We start from the raw sequence: 21,806 nt of genomic DNA on the forward strand, positions 1-21,806 counted from the left end.
ATGGGTAGCAGGCAAATTTCTGTATGGAGAAGTAGATGATAGTAGAAGCTAGGCTGGGAAGGAAAAGGGAAGAGAGAGGGGTGGGAGACTGTTATTGGTTTGTATAATAAATAAAAAAATTAATAAATAAAATGAAAGGGAGTTCCCAAATTCCTGAGGCAGTTACACTTAGCACTGGAGCTCATAAAGCAGTAAGTACTAACTACATCAGTGTTGAAGTCCACACAGTAAAATAGAAGAGCTCCAGAGAATGTAACAATGCAATGCTACTACCATTTATAAGAGGACATGAAGAATTGGCTAAATTAACTGTAAAATGCATCTTTTGTTTGTGAGGAATTCAATGAAATAGATAATACTAAGTGGTGTACCAAGAAAAAACACCTTAGTATCATATACAAAATTTTCCTATCATTGTCTTTATTACCAGACTCCCGCAGAACATTTAGAAAATAGAACATGTCATCTCTCAGCACCAGCTACAAAACTTGTTGTATAGCAAGAAGACATGCAAATGATGCCTCTCTCTTCTCTTGAAAACCAGGCCAGCACTGACCCTGAATATCAGGCAAAAGTGATCAGCCCTGGATTCCCAGGTCTCCCCAATCAGTGACCAGCACTGAACACAGAGCACACCATGGATTTGGGGCTGATGTGGGTTTTCCTTGTTGCTCTTTTTAAAGGTAATATATGAAGAAGCAGAGATACTGAGTGTATTAGTGGACATGAGCAGGAATCAAAGTGAGTCTTTGTGGCAGTACTCTAATATGATTCTCTGTTTTTGCAGGTGTCCAGTGTGAAGTGCAGCTGGTAGAATCTGGGGGTAGCCTGATACAGACTGGGGGATCCCTGAGACTCTCTTGTGCAGCCTCTGGATTCACATTCAGCGACTCCTGGATGAACTGGATCAGACAGGCTCCAGGGAAGGGGCTGGAGTGGGTTGGAGATATTAATAAAGATAGCAGTCAAATCAACTATGCACCGTCCCTGAAGGACCGATTCACCATCTCCAGAGACAATGCCAAGAACACACTGTACTTGCAAATGAGCAGTGTGAGATCTGAGGACACCGCCACTTACTACTGTGCTGGATACACAGTGATTGGACTTCAGTGTGAATCCAGACACAAACCTCACTGTGACGCTGCTCTGGGCCACCAGGGGGTGCACAGCACACAGAAAACAGGCTCCCACCAGTAGTTTATGTGGATAGGACTAGATTAAACACTCCTCTCAGATGTCGGGGCTACATTTTTCTTACAGTTTCCCTGAAATTCTCTCTACATGAATATTTTGAAGATATCTAATATCCTCAAAACATTACATGTTTTCTTCTGTTATTTAAAAAAGAAAATTGAGGAATAATATCCCATGAACAAAATACCAACTGACAGCTTTGGTGACTGGAATTACATGATAAGGAAATCCATGAACATTCTGAGTATTTTCATTTTCCAGGCAAAGCCTTGATCAGATTTTTTTTTATTAGAATAGTACATAAGTTTAAGGGAAAACAAAGAGGATTATGGGGTGAACATTTATGATTCTTATATTGTAAATCCTAGCAGGTCTACAACTGCTCCTCTTCTTCCTGAACACTGCATTTCAAGTTCAGTTGAGACACAGCTGTGCGTTTGGCTAATTCAGCTTATTACTTCTTGACTTTCATCTCTGTTCATAGTGGAATTTTGTAGAAACTGATTGTTTCAATCAAGCATCAAGAGAAGTAAGAACTCCTGGCACAGCCATATCTGGTGGAAAAGACAGAAGTCATTAAGCCATCACAGCTGCTTGCCAAAGATCCTGCAAAGCTGAGCTACATGATGCCCTCTGTGCCTCCTGTGGTGGTATTCATCACCAACTTTTGCATACTTGGGAAACTTAATATTTGTACAGTTTGGGGATATTGGATTGATGGAAAGTTTCTGATGAATCATTTATGCCTTCTCCCATGAGTACTGCTTCTAAGCTTCCCCAGGAAATTCCTGAACATACTACCCTCTTGTTTTGGGGGAGATACCTTATCTACTTGAAGGTCTTCCTCAAGAATTGGAGGTTGTGACACACATAAAGACCCCTGTTCTTGTGTTTACTTATGAACACAACATTCAAAACAAAGTAAACTTTAAAAAGTTAACAAGATTCAATGGGGTAGAGGACTTGGCAACAGATCAGATTGCAAGTCTTTTCCAGTGTACACTCAGATAATCATGTAGCATACAACAACAAGTTAGAGTAGCTGAAGTTACCTCAGCCCTACAGAGACTTATATTGATGAGCAATGAATGGAGTGGAACAATGACTTAAAAAAATGAAATGTCAGGACCTCACTTTCTTAGAAAAGTTAGCACATACAGAGCCATTGTGTTGACATATGAACAAGAAACAACAGAATGTTAGGATTAACATTGTATTATGCCAGAATTTGAAAAACAATTGCAGCAGCTTTAGCTTGAGGATTTGTCTTGGGCACTCTCACCATTAAGAGTTAATAATACACTGAATGTGACATGTCATTATACCCAGGTTGGCTAAGAGGTTTTGTTTTGTTCTAGTGTCCTTGTAGCTACAAAAGCTATCAGGTGAAAACAGACTGTCATTTGCCTCTTCATTCTTAAAACTTGGGTTATATGGCTAATGATTAAAAATGATAACACTTTATCAATGATATCAAAACTTGAGGGAAAATGGTTGGAAATGATAACTCTGTTTTGTCATAGTTTATTAATGATGACTAAAAGATGAGCAAAATGAAATGGAACACAGTCTCAAAATTGATTTATAATCAGGAAGCAGAAGTCTCTAAAATAGCATGAGTCTTTAAAATCCTGAAAATTTTCCCAAATGACAAACTTTCTCCAACAAGGCCACACCTTCTAATCCTTCCCAAACAGTTCCACCAATAATGAAACAAGTATTCAAAGCTATCATCTTATTTGTGGTATGGTATTCTCATTCAAAGTAACACTTCCACAGTCCCTGAAGGGACTGCAGTTTGGGCAGATAGCAAGCAATCAGCAATATGTTGGCTGGAAGAGAAGGTGACAGTTCTCAGGTACAGCAGGACATGAGTCACAATGTTAGCTTAATGAAGGAGGGTTGAGGTAAGTGGACCAAGATCTGTCCATAAAAAATGGTTTTCTATCACATTTGATGGTCCACAGTGTATATTGAAGCAGGTTCCACAAGAGGCAACTTATGGGAGCAGAAAGTTTCTATTTTAAGATGAGATTATATTAAAGGGACAGGATCATGTGACAGAACTTGAAATTGACAGCAGAGATTAGTCAGCTCTCCAAAAGGTCTGTTCAGTATCCTGCTGTGTTTAAGAATAACAACATCAAATCCACAACTCAATGAACTTTGGCATGTTCGTTCCTAAATGGGCTGTCCGTTTCACCCCTTCCTTTCAGTGCTCATGGATCTATGCAGAGGGGGGTTTAATGACTGTCAGAACCACAATTTATGGACAGCATCAAGGAAATCGTGTTTTAGAACACAACATGACAGATGCACACATGAACTCACAGATACTGTGACCACATGAAGTGTCAACAGACAGGGAAGAGGACCTACAGGCTGCACTGGAACTCATAGAACAAGGCTTGGTTGGCAGCAAAGCTTCTTCAAGGGAGCCTTGGAAAGGCAGAACCCCAAGAACCACATGTCCACAGGACCTCATTCTGTTATTGAGCATAGCTCTGCTTATGGCTCTCATGGCCACCACATCCCTCCTAAACTATGAGTTATATGAAAACACAAAGGGGGTTTCTAGCACCTCACTGTGCACTGTGTCTGCTCTTTACAATGATAGTGATGGTCTTCTTTCCAAGCATTGCTACTGGAGCAGATTAATGATGCAATAACCACCCTTAGAATGTATTTAGACATGTAGATTGCTTGTAAAGTAAGGTTAAGATATTTTTGTTAATTGCTTTCATGTAGAAATTCTGGCTTAAATGTTTAGAAAGTCAGAATTTTAATAGTTGAGTGAGGGAATTGTTGAGGTCAAGCACAAGAACAAAGGCAGTTGACTACTACTATCTGACATGCCTTTCTTGCTAGGAGAGGTTGGGCAACAACTGAGATTTATAATTCCATACACCCATTTCTTCCCTCAGCATTCTGATAAGATTTAATTAAGAAAAAATACTACTGATGAATGGGTATATGCCAGGTGGATTTTAAGTAGAAATTAATGATTGTTTTCATATATAAAAGTTTTGCTATGTGATTCTTTTAAGAATTTGTTTGATTACATTTTAATAAATAATAAAATGCTTGATCCTTTCTTTGTAATTGTAACGTGTAGACTGCAGGTAAGAGAACTAGCTGAAAAAATACCTTGCTTACTTAACATTATTAATCTTTAACAAGTTATTTGGATGCAGATGTATGTGATTTCTTGGGGAAAATTTGTTTTTCTCCCATTATATTTAAAATGGTAAATTATATAAGGGAAATGAGAAACATTGTTTTTTACCTGTATTCATTATAATCATTCACTTGATAAATAGAAAGTAGTAGTCATGTTTTAATTTTTATATTCTCTGAAAGATTGTGTTGAGGCATATAAGCAAGAAAGGGAAAAATAAAGATAGTAGGATATAGAGAGAGCCTGAATAAGTGTCTCTGTGTTTTTCCCTTTTTCACTGGCCCAGAGAGTTAAGTTTTACTCCTTTACCTAAAAAGTCAAAATGACTCTGAGATACCAATGACACTTGTCAGAATGGCTAAGATCAAAAGCACTGCAGACAGCTTATGTAGGAGTAGATGTGAATCAGGGGAACACTCCTCCAAGGGTGGGGGTGTGCAAACTTGTACAGCCATTTTGGAAATCAGTGTGGCAGTTTCTCAGAAAATTGGGAATCAATGTTCCTCAAGAGCCAACTATACCACTCTTGGGAAAATACCTAAGGAATGCTCAACCATACCACAGGGACACATGTTCAATTATGTTCATTGCAGCATGGTTTTTAATAGCCAGAAACTGGAAACAACGTAAATTGCCCTTCCAAAAAAATGGATTAAGATAATGTGGTATATATACACAATGGAGTACTACAGAGCAGAGAAAAATTATGACATCATGAAATTTGCAGGGAAATGAATGGAACTAGAAAATATCATCCTGAGTGAGGTAACATAGACTCAGAAAGACAAAAATGGTATGTACCCACTCATAAGTGGATACTAGATGTAAAGCAAAGGATAACCAGGCCACAACCTACACCTCCAGAGGAGCTAGCTATCAAGGAAGACTCAAAGACAGATGCATGGTTTGCCTTGGGAAAGGGAAATAGATGAGATCTCCATGAGTAAACTGGGAATGAGGGGTGTTCAGTGGAGAGAAGGTGATAGGGGATGAGAACATAAGGGAATGGGATGGTGGAGCTGGAACAGGGATGGAGTGGGAAATCAATGAAAAACATATCATGATTGAGGGAGGTATCATGGTGAAAGAGAAAAGCCTGGTGCTAGGGAGGTTGCCAGAAATCCCCAAGGATGACCCTAGCTTGGACTACTAGAAATACTGACCTGGCTTACCCCAGTGATCAGATCTGTGAATACCTTGTCATCAGAGAGCTTCTCTCCAATTACTGAAGTAATCAGATGCAGAAACCCACAGACAAGCACAAGGCAATGCTTCAAGAATCCTTTCAAAAAGAGAGAAGGAGGATTTTATGAGCAATTGATCAAAATGGGGAAACCTGCAGAGATGACCACACCAAACTAGGAGGAACTCATGAACGTCGGATCAATGGCTGTGGAGCCAGCATGGGAATATACTAGGCACTCTGCATGGCAAGACAACTGTGTAGCTTGATCTGCTTTGGAGGCTCCCTTGGCATTAGGATCAGAATCTATCCCTGGTGCATGAGCAGGATTTTTGGAGTCCATTACCTACGATGGGACTCCTTGTGAAGCCTTGAGGCAGGTGAAAGGGCCTGGACTTGTCTCTACTGGATGTACCTTCCCACGAGAGGACTTGCCTCTTTGTGGAGGGAGGTGGAATGGGATAGGGGAAGCAAGCAGGCAGGGAGGGAGGAGGGAACAGGGGGTCCTTTGATTGCTTTGTAAAATGAATAAAGAAAAATTTTTAATTAAAAAATTAAAAAGCCAATTGAGCAAGTAGTTTGCCAATTCCACTCCTCTTCTTCACTTCCTGAATTTTGGAAAGATGATTTTCACAGCAGCAATAACAAGACCTTAGATGTGAAAGCCAGACAAAATCCACACGTGGAGGAGGGGAAGTGGGCACAAGTCTCACTCTCAGCAAGGAAGCCATACACTATTGACAGCACTGGGGGAAAGACAGTTTTCTATAGTGGAGTGACACCAGGTATGTCAGTCACACTCAGGCAAGGTACACAATCAGGAGTTTGACAACACATCATGGACTGCATTGGATGTTTTTGTGTTTTTTGTACCATTTCTGTTTTTACTGCTAAGTGACAGAAAGAACATGAAAGTGGAATGGTAGATACATAGTGAAAATCTGCAAAGTGTTAAGAGAGAAATACTTTAAAAAATAAATTAAACTAAAGAAAAAGGAAAACCATCATGCTCATGTGCTGAGGACACATGTACTATCAATACAGTAATCATATGCATGTATTTTGTTCAAGTATAATCATGAGAAGATACAGTACATGTCAATAGTGAATTTCCACACTATCACTATTGTTAAACATTTGGTTTTTAAGAGTCATTAATGAGCAAATAATTATTTCATACAATAATTAGTTATCTTCTGTTTGATTTATGAACACAGTGTGGAAACAGAAGTGCAACCAATGAACATACTGTTTCATCATTATTTCTGGTTCAAAAAAGTAGTATGTACAATTAAACACATTTGAAATAAAAATCCCACCTTTATCATCTGTATTGAAGAAATGGAAACTGTAGTGGTTAGCCATTCCAGGTCAAAGCATTTAAAGTCTTGTTTCATTTGAATATGTCTTATTGTGATTCTACTGTTTTAAACTGCAGCATTAATAGGGCTAAAGTAGCATCTTTGGCTGGTGGCTCTGCCCACCTCATCTTCCCAATATGGCAATGGTACATTTACCACTAGCTCTGTGAGCCACCATTAACTCTTAGAAAGAGTGGTTCTATGCTTCTATCAAATCAGTGTGTAGCCCAGAAACCACTTGTGTGTGTGTGTGTGTGTGTGTGTGTGTGTGTGTGTGTTAGCAAATCCACCATGCAGCTTAATGTGCTGCTTGCAGACACCTCATTCCTGCCATACTGATGGTCAACACACAATCTAGGAACCCACCAACTGGAGACAACTAGAAAGCTGTTTTAACTCCCTTTTAAATTGCTTTTTAAATATTTTCATGTTTATTTTTTAATTATATTTGTGCTTAAATTTCACATATCAGCCATGGTTCCCCTGTCCTTCCCCCTCCCGCTCTGCCCCTGCTTTCCCCCCAGCTCCTCCCCTCCATTCATATCTTCTTCAGGGCCAAGAATCCCCTGGGGATTCAGCTCAACCTGGTAAATTCAGTACAGGCATCTCAAGTTTCCTAGATGATCACTAGAATTCAGTGCTGTCACAAGATCTTGTCACAGAAAGGAAGTTCTGTTATCCCCCATGCTGGGATTACTTGCCCATCCTTGATGCAGTGAGAGATTAGCCCTGCCTCAACTTGTTTTCAAGTCATGGTTGACTCCCAGGAGTAGCCAGCACTTTTCTGTATGGAGAAGTGGATGATGGTAGAAGGGAGGCTGGGGAGGGAAAGGCAAGAGAGGAGGGAGGGGAGACTGTGGTTGGTTTGTAAAATAAATGAAAAAAGGTAATTAATTAACAAAATGTAAAGGAGTTCCCAAAATCCTGAGCAGTGACACTAAGCACTGGAGCTGACTAAAGCAGTGCTAAGTCCATCAGTGTGAAGTGCACATAGTAAAACAGAAGAGCTCTAGAGCATTAACAAAGCGATGTTACCACCATTTATAACAGGACATGAAGAAATAGTTAAAATTAACTATAAATGCATCTTTTGTTTGTGTATATTAAATGAAATAGATGATAATGAGTGTGTGCCAAGAAAAATAACTTAGTATCATATACAAAATTTTCCCACCACTGTCTTTATTACCAGACTCCAACACATTTAGAAAATAGAACATGTCATCCATTAGCACCAGCTACAAAACTTGTTATATAGCAAGAAGACATGCAAATGAGGCCTCTCTCTTCTCTTGAAAACCACCAGCACTGACCCTGAAGCTCAGGCAAAAGCGATCAGCCCTGGATTCCCAGGTCTCCCCACTCAGTGATCAGCACTGAACACAGAGCACACCATGGATTTGGGGCTGATTTGGGTTTTCCTTGTTGCTCTTTTAAAAGGTAATTCATGGAGAAGCAGATACTGAGTGTGTTAATGGACATGAGCAGGAAACAGAGTGAGTCTTTATGGCAGAATGCTAATAGGATTCTCTGTTTTTGCAGGTGTCCAGTGTGAAGTAAAGCTGGTGGAGACTGGGGGTGGCCTGATACAGCCTGGGGGATCCCTGAGACTCTCCTGTGCAGCCTCTGGATTCACATTCAGTGACTCCTGGATGAACTGGATCAGACAGGCTCCAGGGAAGGGGCTGGAGTGGGTTGGAGAAATTAATCCAGGTGGTGGTACCACAAACTATGCACCATCCCTGAAGGACCGATTCACCATCTCCAGAGACAATGCCAAGAACACACTGTACCTGCAAATGAGCAGTGTGAGATCTGAGGACACCGCCACTTACTACTGTGCTAGAGACACAGTGAGAGGACATCAGTGTACACCCAGACATAAAACTCACTGTGAGGCTGCTCATGGGCTCCAGGGGGCGCACAGCACACAGAAAAAAAGGCTTTCCCCAGGATTTTATGTCAATAACATTCCATTAAGCACTCCTCTCAGGGACCTGGGCTGCACTTTTTCTTACTTTCCCTTAAATTCTCTCTACGTACATGTTCTGAATGGATCCACTGTCCTTAAAATATTACATGTTCTCCATATTTAAAAAAAAATTGAGACACAATATCCCATGATCATAATGCCAACTGACAGCTTTGTGAACATGAAGTGCCCCACTTTGGTCACTGGAACTACATGAAAAGGAAACCCATGGGCACTCCTCCGCCTTTTCACATTTCAAGCAGAGTTTGATCAGAATTTTGGAGTATAATAGCACAGAGGTTTAGGTGAAAACCAAGATGAGTATGTGGCCAAGATCATTAGATCATAAACCCTTGTTTGTCTGAATCCTCCCCCTCCTCTCCCTGAGGCATGTGCAATTCAGGTGAAAATGCAACCCAGCTATGATTTTAGCTAATTCACTTTATGACTCCATGAATTTTATCCTGGTTGATCATAGAAATCTGTAGAAACTTATCACTTTTAAAAAAATCATGAGAAGTGAAATATCCCTACCTAAAAAATAAAAAACATAAATTTCTGTTGTCATCAGAATCTATACAGACACCTCTCCCTCCACTGTTCATCAATCTATGCAGAAGAGGGGGTATAATGATTCGCAGAACCGTGATTTCTGGACAACAACAAGGAAACCGTGTTTTTAGAACACAACATGCATATATGAACAAACAGAGACTTGTTAGAATTCTGCTCTCACTCCAGCTGCATGACTGCACTTGCACATTTCAGAAGTTAAGCAAAGTGTCTTGCATCCCATGTCATCAGTGTGCACTGGTGATCACTTACATGTGGTCACACAATCTGTGCTTGTGTGGTGTGGCTCTGTAAGCCCATCTGTGTCTTAAAGAGCTCTGACTCAGACCCCACCCCCTCTCTCTCTGCTCTGCTCCCCCCACCATCTTTCTCTCTGTCTTCTGTATGTGCTCTTCCCAGGTCTGTTCATCTCCCCCCACTTCCTCCTAATAGTGCTCCCTGCTACCAGGCAGTGTGGCCGTAGCTCACGACCTTTTCTCCAGGCCATAACCAGCACCGTTAATCTGTGGTGACAAGTGATTAATAAGGAAGGTGCTAATAAATTAGGGGGGAATTGCTGTGCAACATAACGATGTTATGTCTTGGGGTTTATTCAGAGAAATTAAATTATCATATGCAAGGAAACTATCTACACTGTATATGATAACACCTCTATGTTTGTCATATTAAACTTAGCATTTTGAACTATTCTTCATCTGTTCCTAATGTCATTTCCACACGGTCACAGGAAAGGTACTGCAGAAATGATTTCATGTTCAACATGAGTGACAAGTGAGGGCAATGATATTCCTCAGTAACACACTGCATACCTAGTATATTTTAGGCCGTGGGTTCAATCACAAATGCCCTAAAAGAAAGAAAATTGGGGGTTGGGAAGACAGCTCAGTTGACAAAGTAGTTGTATATGCAAGAAACTCAAATTGGGAACCCGAGTATCCAAGTAGCATGCTGGGGTTGGCAGCTGGTGTCTATACTTCCAACACTGGGGACAGACAAGTGGATCATTGAAGTTTATAGAGAATTCATTTAGGCTTAATTGATGAATATCATGTTCAGTTGGAAACTCTATTTTAAGGATGGCTTATCAGGTGGTAGATGAAAGACACTCAAAATCTACCTCTAGACTTTATATTTGTTTATACGCACAAGCACCCTAACCTATGTCCACAACTGTACACATCCACAAATCTTAAACACACACACACACACACACACACACACACACACACACACACACACACACGCGCGCGCACACACACACACACACAGAATTAAAGGGAACACTAAGTGGGCTTGTAGAAAGAGGATAAATACTCAAAACCAAGAGTTAACGTTTGCTCCATCAATTTGCCTCATTGTGGTTTCCATAAAATACCAAAGTTTGGAAAGTGTATTACAATTGATATACAGATTGTCATTGCCTTATAAGCTATGACAATCTACTGCAGAAATCATTAGATCTTGAATGACTAAACATATGTTCTATTTCCATAAATTGCCATACATCTGCATACTTTCATGAGGAAAACATATATGTGATTCTCAATGAGGCTCTGAGATGTTTCCACAGTGAGATAGACAGAAGCACAGAGGACACCAGAAACTAAAATTTCCTATTTCTTGTCCTTGGTGATACATATTCAAACACATCTAAGACCAACACTTTGGCTCTGTCACTGATTATGACACCTCTGTATGCACTCAGACCAAGAATCTATTAACATCACAAAAGGAATTGATTGATCATAAGATCTCACACAGAGCCATGCCTGCCCTACCCCATCAGTATCTGACAAGGGCTACATCTAAATGTTTCTGGTTATCCAACAGTTTCACTCTCCATAAGAAGTCACCTATGCTTATCCACATGTCAAGAGCAGAAGAAAAGAAAGACATGATTTCAAGTCATAATCTGAAAATATCAGAAAATTATTTAATTCTGCAATCTCATCTTTCTCAAGTCCAAATCATGCCATGACTTTGAGACAGGACTTTTTCCCTGACAAGATGTTTTATGTAAAGGGAGTCAACGTGATGTTCTGACCATCAGAGTGAGACCAGCAAACTTCAGGGAGCCAGTGATTCATCAGGAGGCCCCATATCTCTATGGTTTATATTGGAACCTGGAGCCAGGTGCACAGAAGGCCACAAAGGACTTCCAGTCAGCCTTGACTTCCTCTCCTTGCCCAGTGTGCAGAACAAACTGCAGGACTTGAAAGCTGGCAATTGTTGATTTACTTTGACAAAAAGCATTTTTTGTGCTACAAGAACATGGATGGTGCAGCACAAAAGTCTGGTCTACGTGCATAGCACACTTGTACTCATTTGTTTCATTTCCTGTCTCACTCCACTGTTTTTGTTTTGCACCCTGCTATAATTGCCTGTCCTCAGTCCACACTATCAGCACATAGTAACATCCACATTCAGACAACACTGCTTCAATTTAAGTCAGATGCAAGACTTCCCTAGTTTCAATCCCCTCCAATGCTGTTCATAACTCTGCTTCTGATGATGTCAGTCTCTGTATGTTTCAATCACTCAAGATATTGTTGCTCTTTGTATTTCATTACAAGAATCAAATATGAAAGTAGGTAGAATCAGAATCCAGTAATGGTGTGCAGTTAAGTTTGGATTGTAAAAGAGGAGAAATGAGATAAAAATGAATAAAGCTTTTCATGAGGTTTCAATTTATTCAGGATGGATTGTCTGTGTTTGAATTTCTTCATATTTTAGCACAGATTTATTGTCAGTTACAATACTACAAAAATAAACCTAGATTTTATATTTTCATTTAAGTCTTTTCACATAAGTTGATTTATTCTGAAAATAAGTTTTGTTTTCAAGTTCTTATTATCCTAATTATGTGCCTTTTTCTTTTTGTGGGTAAAGAACATGAGGGTGGGTGATCAAGGAGGCTAGAGGAGTTATCTCTTCCAAAGTTTGCTTTATCATTTTTATTATATTAATCTTTAATTTTTATATTAATATAAATACATAATTTTCTCCAAATTTCCCCATATACCCTCATACTTTCTCAAATCTGTAACTTTTATTAAGTGACTTATGTAAAGAGAGACACATACTTCATTATTTTAAATATAAATGAGCCAGGCAGTTGTGGCACACACGTTTAATCTCTGAATTTGGGAGGTAGAGCAAGGCGGATCTCTATGAGTTGGAGGCCAGCCTGGGCTACCAAGTGAGTCCCAAGAAAGGCACAAAGCTAGACAGAGAAACCCTGTGTTGAAAAAACAAAATAAAGAAAGAAATAGATAGATAGATAGATAGATAGATAGATAGATAGATATAGATAGATGGATATATAGATAGATAAGTATGTAAGTAAAATAAATAAATAAATAAATTAATAAATTAATTAATTAAAAAAATGAGCTTTATGTCTACCTGCCTCATCAAGAATGGTTAGACAATGATATGGGAATGCAGAGGACCCTAACAGTTCAAGAACAGCATGCAGTTAGAAGCAATAGTCAAGGAAGGACTGCTGCAGAGGTCTCAGTGTGCAGAGAGCTGTCTCCCCTGGAAAGGATAAAATCACTGAGTCTGACCACTGAATAGGTCAGGAACATGATGAATGGGAGGTATAGGCCTCTGTTTCCATGTTAGACAGGATCAATCTGCGAGAATGCACATGAGTGAGGACATCAAGGTGCAAACCTAGGTCAAGCTAAGGCCTAGAGGGACAACACAACTCACCTGAAGACATGAACATCAGACCCTGAAAGGGATACAGATCCTTGTATATTAGATTGTATATCTGATTTTATTCACTGCCTAGTCATATGCAAATCAGCCCTATGCAAAACCTTTAGATTAGAAGTCTGAGATTCTCCTCCCTCACCAGCAAGGGAGTACCTGATTTGTCTCAAGAAACTACTGTACCCCAATATCATACCACATGGAGTAGGTGTGGAGACTCCTTTTCCTGCTGGCAGCTTCCCAAAGTAAGACAGCAGATCCCAGAGTTGCAGAGGAAACTGAGGTAGTTCTGTGACCCCTCATTTTCCCATGTTCTCTCCACAGGTATCCAAGCACAGGATCAACTTGTGCAGTCCGGACCTGAGCTGAAGCAGCCTTGACAGTCAGTGAAGATCTCCTGCAAACCTTCAGGGTACACCTTCACAGACTATGCAATGCACTGGGTGAGGCAGGCACCAGGACAGGGCCTGAAGTGGATGGGCTGGATCAACACCAACACTGGGAATCCAACATATGCTGAGGACTTCAAAGGTCGGTTTGTCTTTTCTTTGGACACCTCTGTCAGCACTGCATACCTGCAGATCAGTGGCCTCAAGAATGAAGACACAGCCACATATTACTGTGTGAGAAACACAGTGTGAAAACTACATCCTGAGGGTGTCTGAAACCCTGAGGTTAGGTAGTTCTGTTGTGCCCAGACAGCAAGAGAGAAAATACCCTGCCCTTGCTCTTTGACTACAATTGTGAGGTTCATGGTGAGACACATAGAAAATTGATCTCTGTTCTTTGATGAAATAGTCTAAGTGCTGTGACAGAGAAGCCACATGAAAAGGAGATGAAACATTGAATAGTATCATCAATGTGGTATAAAACCTATAGTTATTATAACACATCCCTAAATAAATGTTTTGAACTTCCACAAACAATTCTGAAATTATGTATTAGAAACAGTAACATCAGTCTCTGTCATGCTGTCATAGAACATGAACAATGTAATGGTCTACAGGCTTACAACGGAGAATGAAAAGACGGAGAAGACAACTGTGCTGGGAAGTGTTGGCCTGCAGAGCCGCCACTGTAGACTACAATCAACCACAGACAAATGTGCCTGCCTTAGGTCTGCTTGGGTTCCTCACAAAGAATGTGAACATTTGAAGGTAAAACACACATATACCCCAATAACTGAATATTTACAGGTGCTCAAAGGCATGGTACAGTGACACGTAAAACACACACACACACACACACACACACACACACACACACACACACACACACAGTAACACTTTAGTTTACATTGCTGTTTACCTGGATCAGATAAGTTTTTTGTTTGTTTGTTTTTTTCAAATGTGTCAGGGATACTGTATACTGTATTGACTCACACCTGGTCAAAGTTCTGACACCATGTGACTTTGAGCACTCAGCAGTGATACAGGAGAACATTATTGAAGTGATAAAATTGATGGTATGAAGGATTCAATATCAACCTACTTAGGAAATTTTTTACACAAAGTAGAATTTAGCAAAGGAAGGCTGCCACTAATCTGAGTGTATGATGAGTAGTATAGCGAACCTGCTTGTTACAAAAGTTTGTAGCATAATTGAAGTTTAGACATGCTGGGAACCAACTTCTATAAACATTTGTTTACCAGGACTGACCTCCAATGAAGCTCCATTTCCATAACAAAAGAAGACAGTCTTGATTTATTAATAGCTATTGAGCCCATTCCTATACCAAAGAACTTGCCTTTTAGGGCAGCTCAAGGGAGCAGAGCAAGAAAACACTATCATTAAGTTTGGTTGGTAGTTATGTCATCTTTAGTAAAAAATAATAATAATAATAATAATAAAAAAATAAAAAATTGATGTAGATAGGCAATATCTTTCCTCTGTAAATCTCTAATCATCCCAGGAGGCCAGACTGCAGTCTGCTGTCTCTGTTTAAATTGTTCAAAGTTTAACCTGGGACCTGAGAGAGATTCAAGGACGGCTGCATATGTGGATTTTATAAGCCTCAGGTCTATATAAGGTAGTAAATGTTGCTGTCTTAAGATGGTGGATCTCCTTTGTGAATTAGCCAGAAATATTCATGTGCTGTTATTAGAGTTTTCCTTCATTGTTCTTGAAATATCAGGAGTCATTTCTCACAGGGAAGACAGTATAATGTAAATACATAGGTCGTCTTTATTACCTGTCCAACCAAAGGCTTAGGTAATATCACAGAAGAAGAAATGGAAATAATTTAACAGCCACAGGGTGGGAAGGAGTGCTGCTGGGAAAGGATGACATTCCAGATGTGACACAACCTTTGGACACTTGGTTTCAGAGGAACAGTGGCTTTTTATACACTATCTACAACAGAGAAGGTGGCCAAAATTCCAGTATGGATGGGAGAAAGATTTCTGAAGCCCTACCCATGTCTGAGGACCTATGATTGGCAGCTCATTTCTGGGAACGACAAGTCACTCTATTTTGTGGGTATGGAATCTGATAAGTTGTCCATGCCCTAAGGATATTTTCATCACCTTTCAATTCCTCTGAGAATGTCAAGGTAAGATCCTCTTATAGAAACACTACACACTTTGAGCACAAGGATCAGAGGAATTGAGAGGGAGCCAAATTGATTCCTCCTCATCGAATACTAGCTTTCAAAGTATCAGAACATGCTATAAAAGTTGCCACAGAAAAAGAGAAATCAGTAGTCATACCCAGTAGTAAAGCCTATTAAACACAACAATTATTTATCCACCCACATAGCCACAATTTTTGGGACTCCTAGACCACCATAGCCAGAAGAGTAACTATCAGTCTAAAGGAGGCAAGGAGGTAGTTCAGTTCCACAGTAGTGGATTTAGGTTCAAACTTCTAGAGTAGTTTATTTTAGAAACATTTAAGCACAGGACAAATTTAGGGAAATAAAAAGTTTCCTGATGATAATTATCTCAATCCCATATGCACAAAAAGTTTAACACATGAGTATTTTGAAACACTTTGTAACATACAAATGACATCTTACATACAGATAGGCTCTATGAATTAACTGAGATAACCAGTTCATGATGTTGTTCTGGGGGAGGATCTAGTATGGTCATGGCCACAAAGATAGTACAAAGGACATGAGGCTGTTAGCCTTGTCCGCTAACAGACTTCTGGGAAGAAAATAATTTATACATCTCTCCCTTTGAAGACACAACAGTGAGTGTTTAATACTTTGAGTTTCTCCAAAGCTTATCTGTGAGTACAAGGACATACATGCACCAGCATCTCTCCTTTTTATTTCTTAAAGAGAAAACAATAGCTGTGATAGAGGTCAAGATTGAATGCATTACTACTGTAACTAACACAGGAAATTATAAGAGAATTATAAGAATAGCTAACCAAAGAGAGAAGAAAGTCATCTTAATCATAATGGTAATTCAACAGTAATGTGACAGATTTTGTTTATCCCTTTATGCAGATCAAAGTTTGAATATTGGGAGTATGAGAAATCTGATACATTAATGCAACACATGACAGGAAACTGTTGACAAGCATGATCATGCTTTAGCAACAAATTATCTATAGTATTTATATTTTGAAAAACTGTGCTTCTTAATTTACCCATCTTATGAATAGTTTTTTTTTTTTTTTTAGGTTTTTTGAGTGAGGGTTTCTCTGTGTAGCTTTGTGCCTTTCCTGGAACTCACTTTGTAGACCAGGCTGGCTTCGAACTCACAGAGATCTTCTTGCCTCTGCCTACTGAGTGCTGGGATTAAAGGTGTGAGCCACCACCGCCCAGCTTTAATAGTTTCTAATCATACTTTTGCTCTAATGTTAATAGATTGACATTAATACAAGCAATCTTTGAAAGGTCTCTTTTTATTTCAGTTATTATTTCTTGGACTGGTAACAAAAATCCTAAAAATAATGCTTAGCATTGCAAAACAATATCATACCATACTGTCTCCCATTACAGTGTGCTTGTTACACCATTTGACAAATGCCTTTCAATTATGCATTAACAAGCTAAGTAATAACATGTAAGAAAATCAGTAAACATAACAGCATCATTTAGACATCGATAATATTGTGTCTGTGTTGTTTCCCTAAGTTCTAAGCTTGGCGAGTTAAGGTCTTAGTGTGTCCATAAGTTATAGGCCTACTATTTCTCTTGAAACTTCTCCTCTTGATGGGTTTGTTGTCTTTCTTCATATGCTACTTTATTTGTCCACTTTTATCTGGGATGATGTCCTGGTCAGACGCATCAGAGAGAGATGTAGTCCATTTTCTTGAAAGACACAAGGATAACCTTGCCCTGAGGTTAGAAGAACATCTGGCCCTTTCTATCAATTATTTTCTAGAACTTTCCATTTAATATATTCTTTAGACTCTGTCTTCTTTGGGGCAAAATGCTTTGGGGAAGGAGAAAAAGCATTATCCTATAAATGAAAAGAATTAAATTATCATGGCTAAATGTAGCATGGGGATATATATATATACTTTAATTTTAAAGAATTTTCGTTTAATACTGGATTGTGTTGTTTCATGATAATGACCCCATTGGTTGCAAAGGATTCTGGTAACATAGTTAATATTGTATCAATTACAAAATTCTTTAAAGTATGGTCTAGGATAAGCAGGACCATTATCAGTTTTTAGTTGTAATGAATTACCTAGAAAAGTTAAGGTGTATAACAAATGGCTAAGGGTATTCATAATTGTTTCAATCATGTGAGCAAAAGCAACAATTATAATAGAAAAATTATCAAGCACTACATGAACATATTTGAAAAGTCCAAATTCTGCAATATTAGTAATATCTGTTTTCCTAATGGCACTAGATTTTAACCACCAAGGACTAATTCCATTAGCAGGTTGCAATGAGGTGAAAAATCAAATAAAAAAATCAGAACTGATTATCTATCATGCTTCCTCAGAAGGTAAAGACAAAGATACCTGTAAAGATATTTTGAATATCATAAAAAGAAAGTACTCGGGGCCAAGAGGATGCCAAAATGTTGGGTTGGCATTAGTAGATGTTAACAGAGCTGAAAAATTAGAATGAGCATGAATATGAGTTATGAAAACTGTTGAATACATTCTCATATAGACATCTGAAAGGTGAAAATTAATTGTGAAGTAACATTAGTAGTGGGGTTGGGTTGTCTTGCATTTACTAAAAGAGGAACAGATTGAGAACAATACCAACAGACAGTTAAGTTATTCAATAGTTAAGAAATGTTTAATAAAAATTAATTGATCATGGTAAGTTCAGAGTATTGAGCTGTACAACTAGGGATGAGTATTATCTTTTCTGGGGGGAACATGTGGAATTTGTATATAATTTTATACAAATATGCTCTTTTTCATTTGAAGAGACATCTGCAAAAGACTTAAAAGATTTCTACAGGATTTTTATATATAATTTTAGGAAATAGCTATGTGGTATCATGAAACAATCTTAAAAATGAATCCTCTGGGTAAAGGTTATCTCTAGTTCTACATTAGCATGCTATTGATACCTGACAATTACTACCAGGGTGGAAATAACCTGCAGATAAGAACATAGCCAATTAACCCAGGCATAGTGGTATATGTCTTAAATACCAGCACTAGGGAGACAGAGGCAAGTGGATCTCTGAGATTGGGGCTAGCCTGGTCTACATAGTGAATTGGAGGTAAGCCACAGCTATATAGTGAGACCCTGTTGTCCCAAAATAAAACATGCCCAACTGACATGGCCCAATTTTTGTAAGTAGTTGTGGTAAAACTTTTGCTGGAAGTTTAAACTGAGAGAATGATAGCAAATTTGTTGTTGAGTAATAATTTATCATAAATGATTTATAAAGTGATTGTTTTGCATTTCATCTGGAGGTATGTTTAAAGAATATGTAAGTACATTTAATGACAAAATGATTTCTTTAGGCTTTTAACCAGTAAGTTGTTGAAAATATATCCTTCCCATCATTATCAAGTCTAAAATGTCTTGTAAATAAGCAGTTACAGATAATTTTGGATAATTATGACATGTGTAAATGTCTATAAGGCCAGAATCTTACTGGAATGTAATTCCAGTAGGTGATGGTCATGAAGAAAAAGTGGTTGATAAGGAATTAATTCTAGGAGCTACTGCTTTAGCATCAGCATTATTGAATAAACTAGCAAGTCACTCTGCTTATGTGTGGCATTTCTTATAGAGTTTTACTGACATTCTCCAGAAATCAACTTTAAAAGCAGAGCCAAATCCTTAGCTCTGAGAGACAGATGAGAAAGTATCATAATGCCATAGTCCTGATTTTTGTAAGTAATTCATGGTCTATTATTTGGCTAATTTTAAACTGAGAGGGTGATGGTGAATTTATTATTGAGTAATAATATGTCTTAAATAACTAAGATTGTTATAAATAATGTAGCTTAAATAAGTGATTGATTTTGTATTTTATCTGGAACTCTCCTTAATTTTTTTTCTTTTGGTTTATTTACCAAGAATGTTAAGCACTTATTTAAGTATTGACTAGATGAGCAGAAGAGGAGAATGCTATCCATACAATGAATGACTAATACCTCAGGAAATTTAATCCATACTTGTTTAAGAGCTTTATACATGAAATATTGACATATAGTGGAGTTATTCTCATCCCCTGTGCTAAAATTTTCCATTGATATTGGATCACTGGCTGAGTTTACAGTGCATCATCTGTGACCAAGACTTTCACTCTACATTCTCTATTACCACATTTATTACATGAGTATATCCCTCTGCCTTCTAACATCTGTCCTGTGTCAGGATGTTTCAGTATACCTGTGGTATCCCTCATACGTCCACTCTGGTTCATAGTTCTCCTATGAGCCTCATTAATCCTAACACGATTTGTTCCTCACATTTTTCCCTGACACATTGGAATGCTTTAGGAAAGACTAGTAGACATTATTGATAAAAATAATTATTGAAATGATTCATCAGGGGGCGCCAAATCGCTGTGGTTTCAATTGTATCCTTGAGCCAGGTTCAGAGAGGGCCAGAAAGGACTTCCAGTCTGCCTTGACTTCCTCTCCCTGCCCAGTAGGCAGAACAAAGAGCAGGACTTTGAAGGTGACAAATGTTGACTTTCTTTGACAAATAGCAGTGTGCTACAAGAACATGGATGGTGCAGCACAAAAGTCTGGTCTATGTGCGCAGCACACTTTTACTCATTTCTTTCATTTCCTGTGTCACCCCACTGTTTTTGTTTTGCACCCTGCTATAGTTGCCTGTCCTTAGTCCACACTATCAGCACAGACTAACATCCACATTCAAACAACACTGCTTCACTTTAAGTCAGATGCAAAACATGCCTAGACATCCTTAGTATCTCCCCCTGCCCCTATTCATAACTCTGCTTCCAATGATTCTATGAACTCTGTTTCTATCACTCAATGTATTGTTGCTCTTTCTATCTCATTACAAGCATCAAATGTGGAAAGTAGGTAGAATCAGATTCCTGTAATGATGTGCAGTTTTATGTTTGGATTATAAAAGAGCTGCAATGAGTTTAAAATGAGCAAAGGTTTTTCATGAGATTTCAAATTATCCAAAACAGATCGTCTGTACTGAAATTTCTTCATATTTGAACACAGACTTATTGGCAATTACAATATTACAAAAAGTAAATTCAAATTTATGTTTTAGTGTGAGGTTTGTTGATTAATAAACTGTTCTTTGTTTTCAAAATCTAATTATGTGTCCATGTTCTTGTGTGGGTATGTGAACATGCTTGTAGTTGCCCAAAGATGCTGAAAGAGTTGGCTTACCCTGGAACCAGTATTATAGGTGGTTGTGAGCTACCTGATGTAGGTACTAGAAATCAAACTCAGGTCTTATGAAAATCAACATATGTGTATAACCACTGATCCTTCTCTTCAGATATCTAAACTACTCTTTATTATAAAGTCTGCTTCTCAATTTTTATTATAATAGTTTTTAATTTTATGTTAATTATAGTACATCATGTTCTCCAAATTTCCACATGTATCCCCTAACACTTTTTTCCAGATCTATAACTTTAATTACATGAATTATGCAAATGGAGAGCATAGCTTCTATCAATTTAAATTGAAATGTACTTTATTTCTTCCTGCTTCGTCAAGAACAGTTAGACACTGATATGAGAGTGCAGAGGCCCCTAAGCCTTAGAGAACAGCACCCACTTAGAAGCAATAGGCAAGGAAGGACTGCTGCAGAGGTCTTAGTGTGTAGAGGGCAGCTCCAGTGAAAAGGACAAAGTCACTGAGTCTGATCACAGAATAGAACAGGCACATGATGAATGTGAGGCATAGGCCACTGTTTCCCTGTTAGGCAGGATCAGGAGTAAGACTGTGAGGTGCATGGGTGAGTACATCAGTGTGCAGACCCAGCTCAAGCTGAGGTTTTAGGGGACAACATAACCTGCCTGAAGACATGAACAAAAGACACTGACAGGTGACCAAGAGTTATGGATCTCTGTATAATAGATTGTACGTCTGGTTTTGTTCAGTACAAGGTCATATGCAAATCTGGCCTATGCAAAGACTTTAGAGCAGAAATCTGAGTCTCTCTGCACACTCACTCAGCAAGGGAATGCTGTATTAGTATCCAGAAACTACTGTGTCCCAATCTCATACTTC

At 38.7% G+C, this 21,806-nt stretch overlaps 2 gene segments (V, D, J or C); both read left to right on the forward strand.

The window, feature by feature from the left end:
* The first annotated feature begins 637 nt into the window (after nt 1–637).
* Nucleotides 638–1,200, forward strand: LOC118575293. The segment is given in 2 exon segments: nt 638–683; nt 788–1,200. Coding segments are annotated over 2 exon segments (459 nt in total).
* Nucleotides 1,201–8,313: 7,113 nt separating this feature from the next.
* On the forward strand, nt 8,314–13,564 carry LOC118575294. The segment is given in 3 exon segments: nt 8,314–8,359; nt 8,462–8,812; nt 13,509–13,564. Coding segments are annotated over 3 exon segments (453 nt in total).
* Nucleotides 13,565–21,806: the final 8,242 nt, after the last annotated feature.

Source organism: Onychomys torridus, unplaced genomic scaffold, assembly GCF_903995425.1.
Source record: "Onychomys torridus unplaced genomic scaffold, mOncTor1.1, whole genome shotgun sequence".
In the NCBI taxonomy this organism is placed as follows: Eukaryota; Metazoa; Chordata; class Mammalia; order Rodentia; family Cricetidae; genus Onychomys; species Onychomys torridus.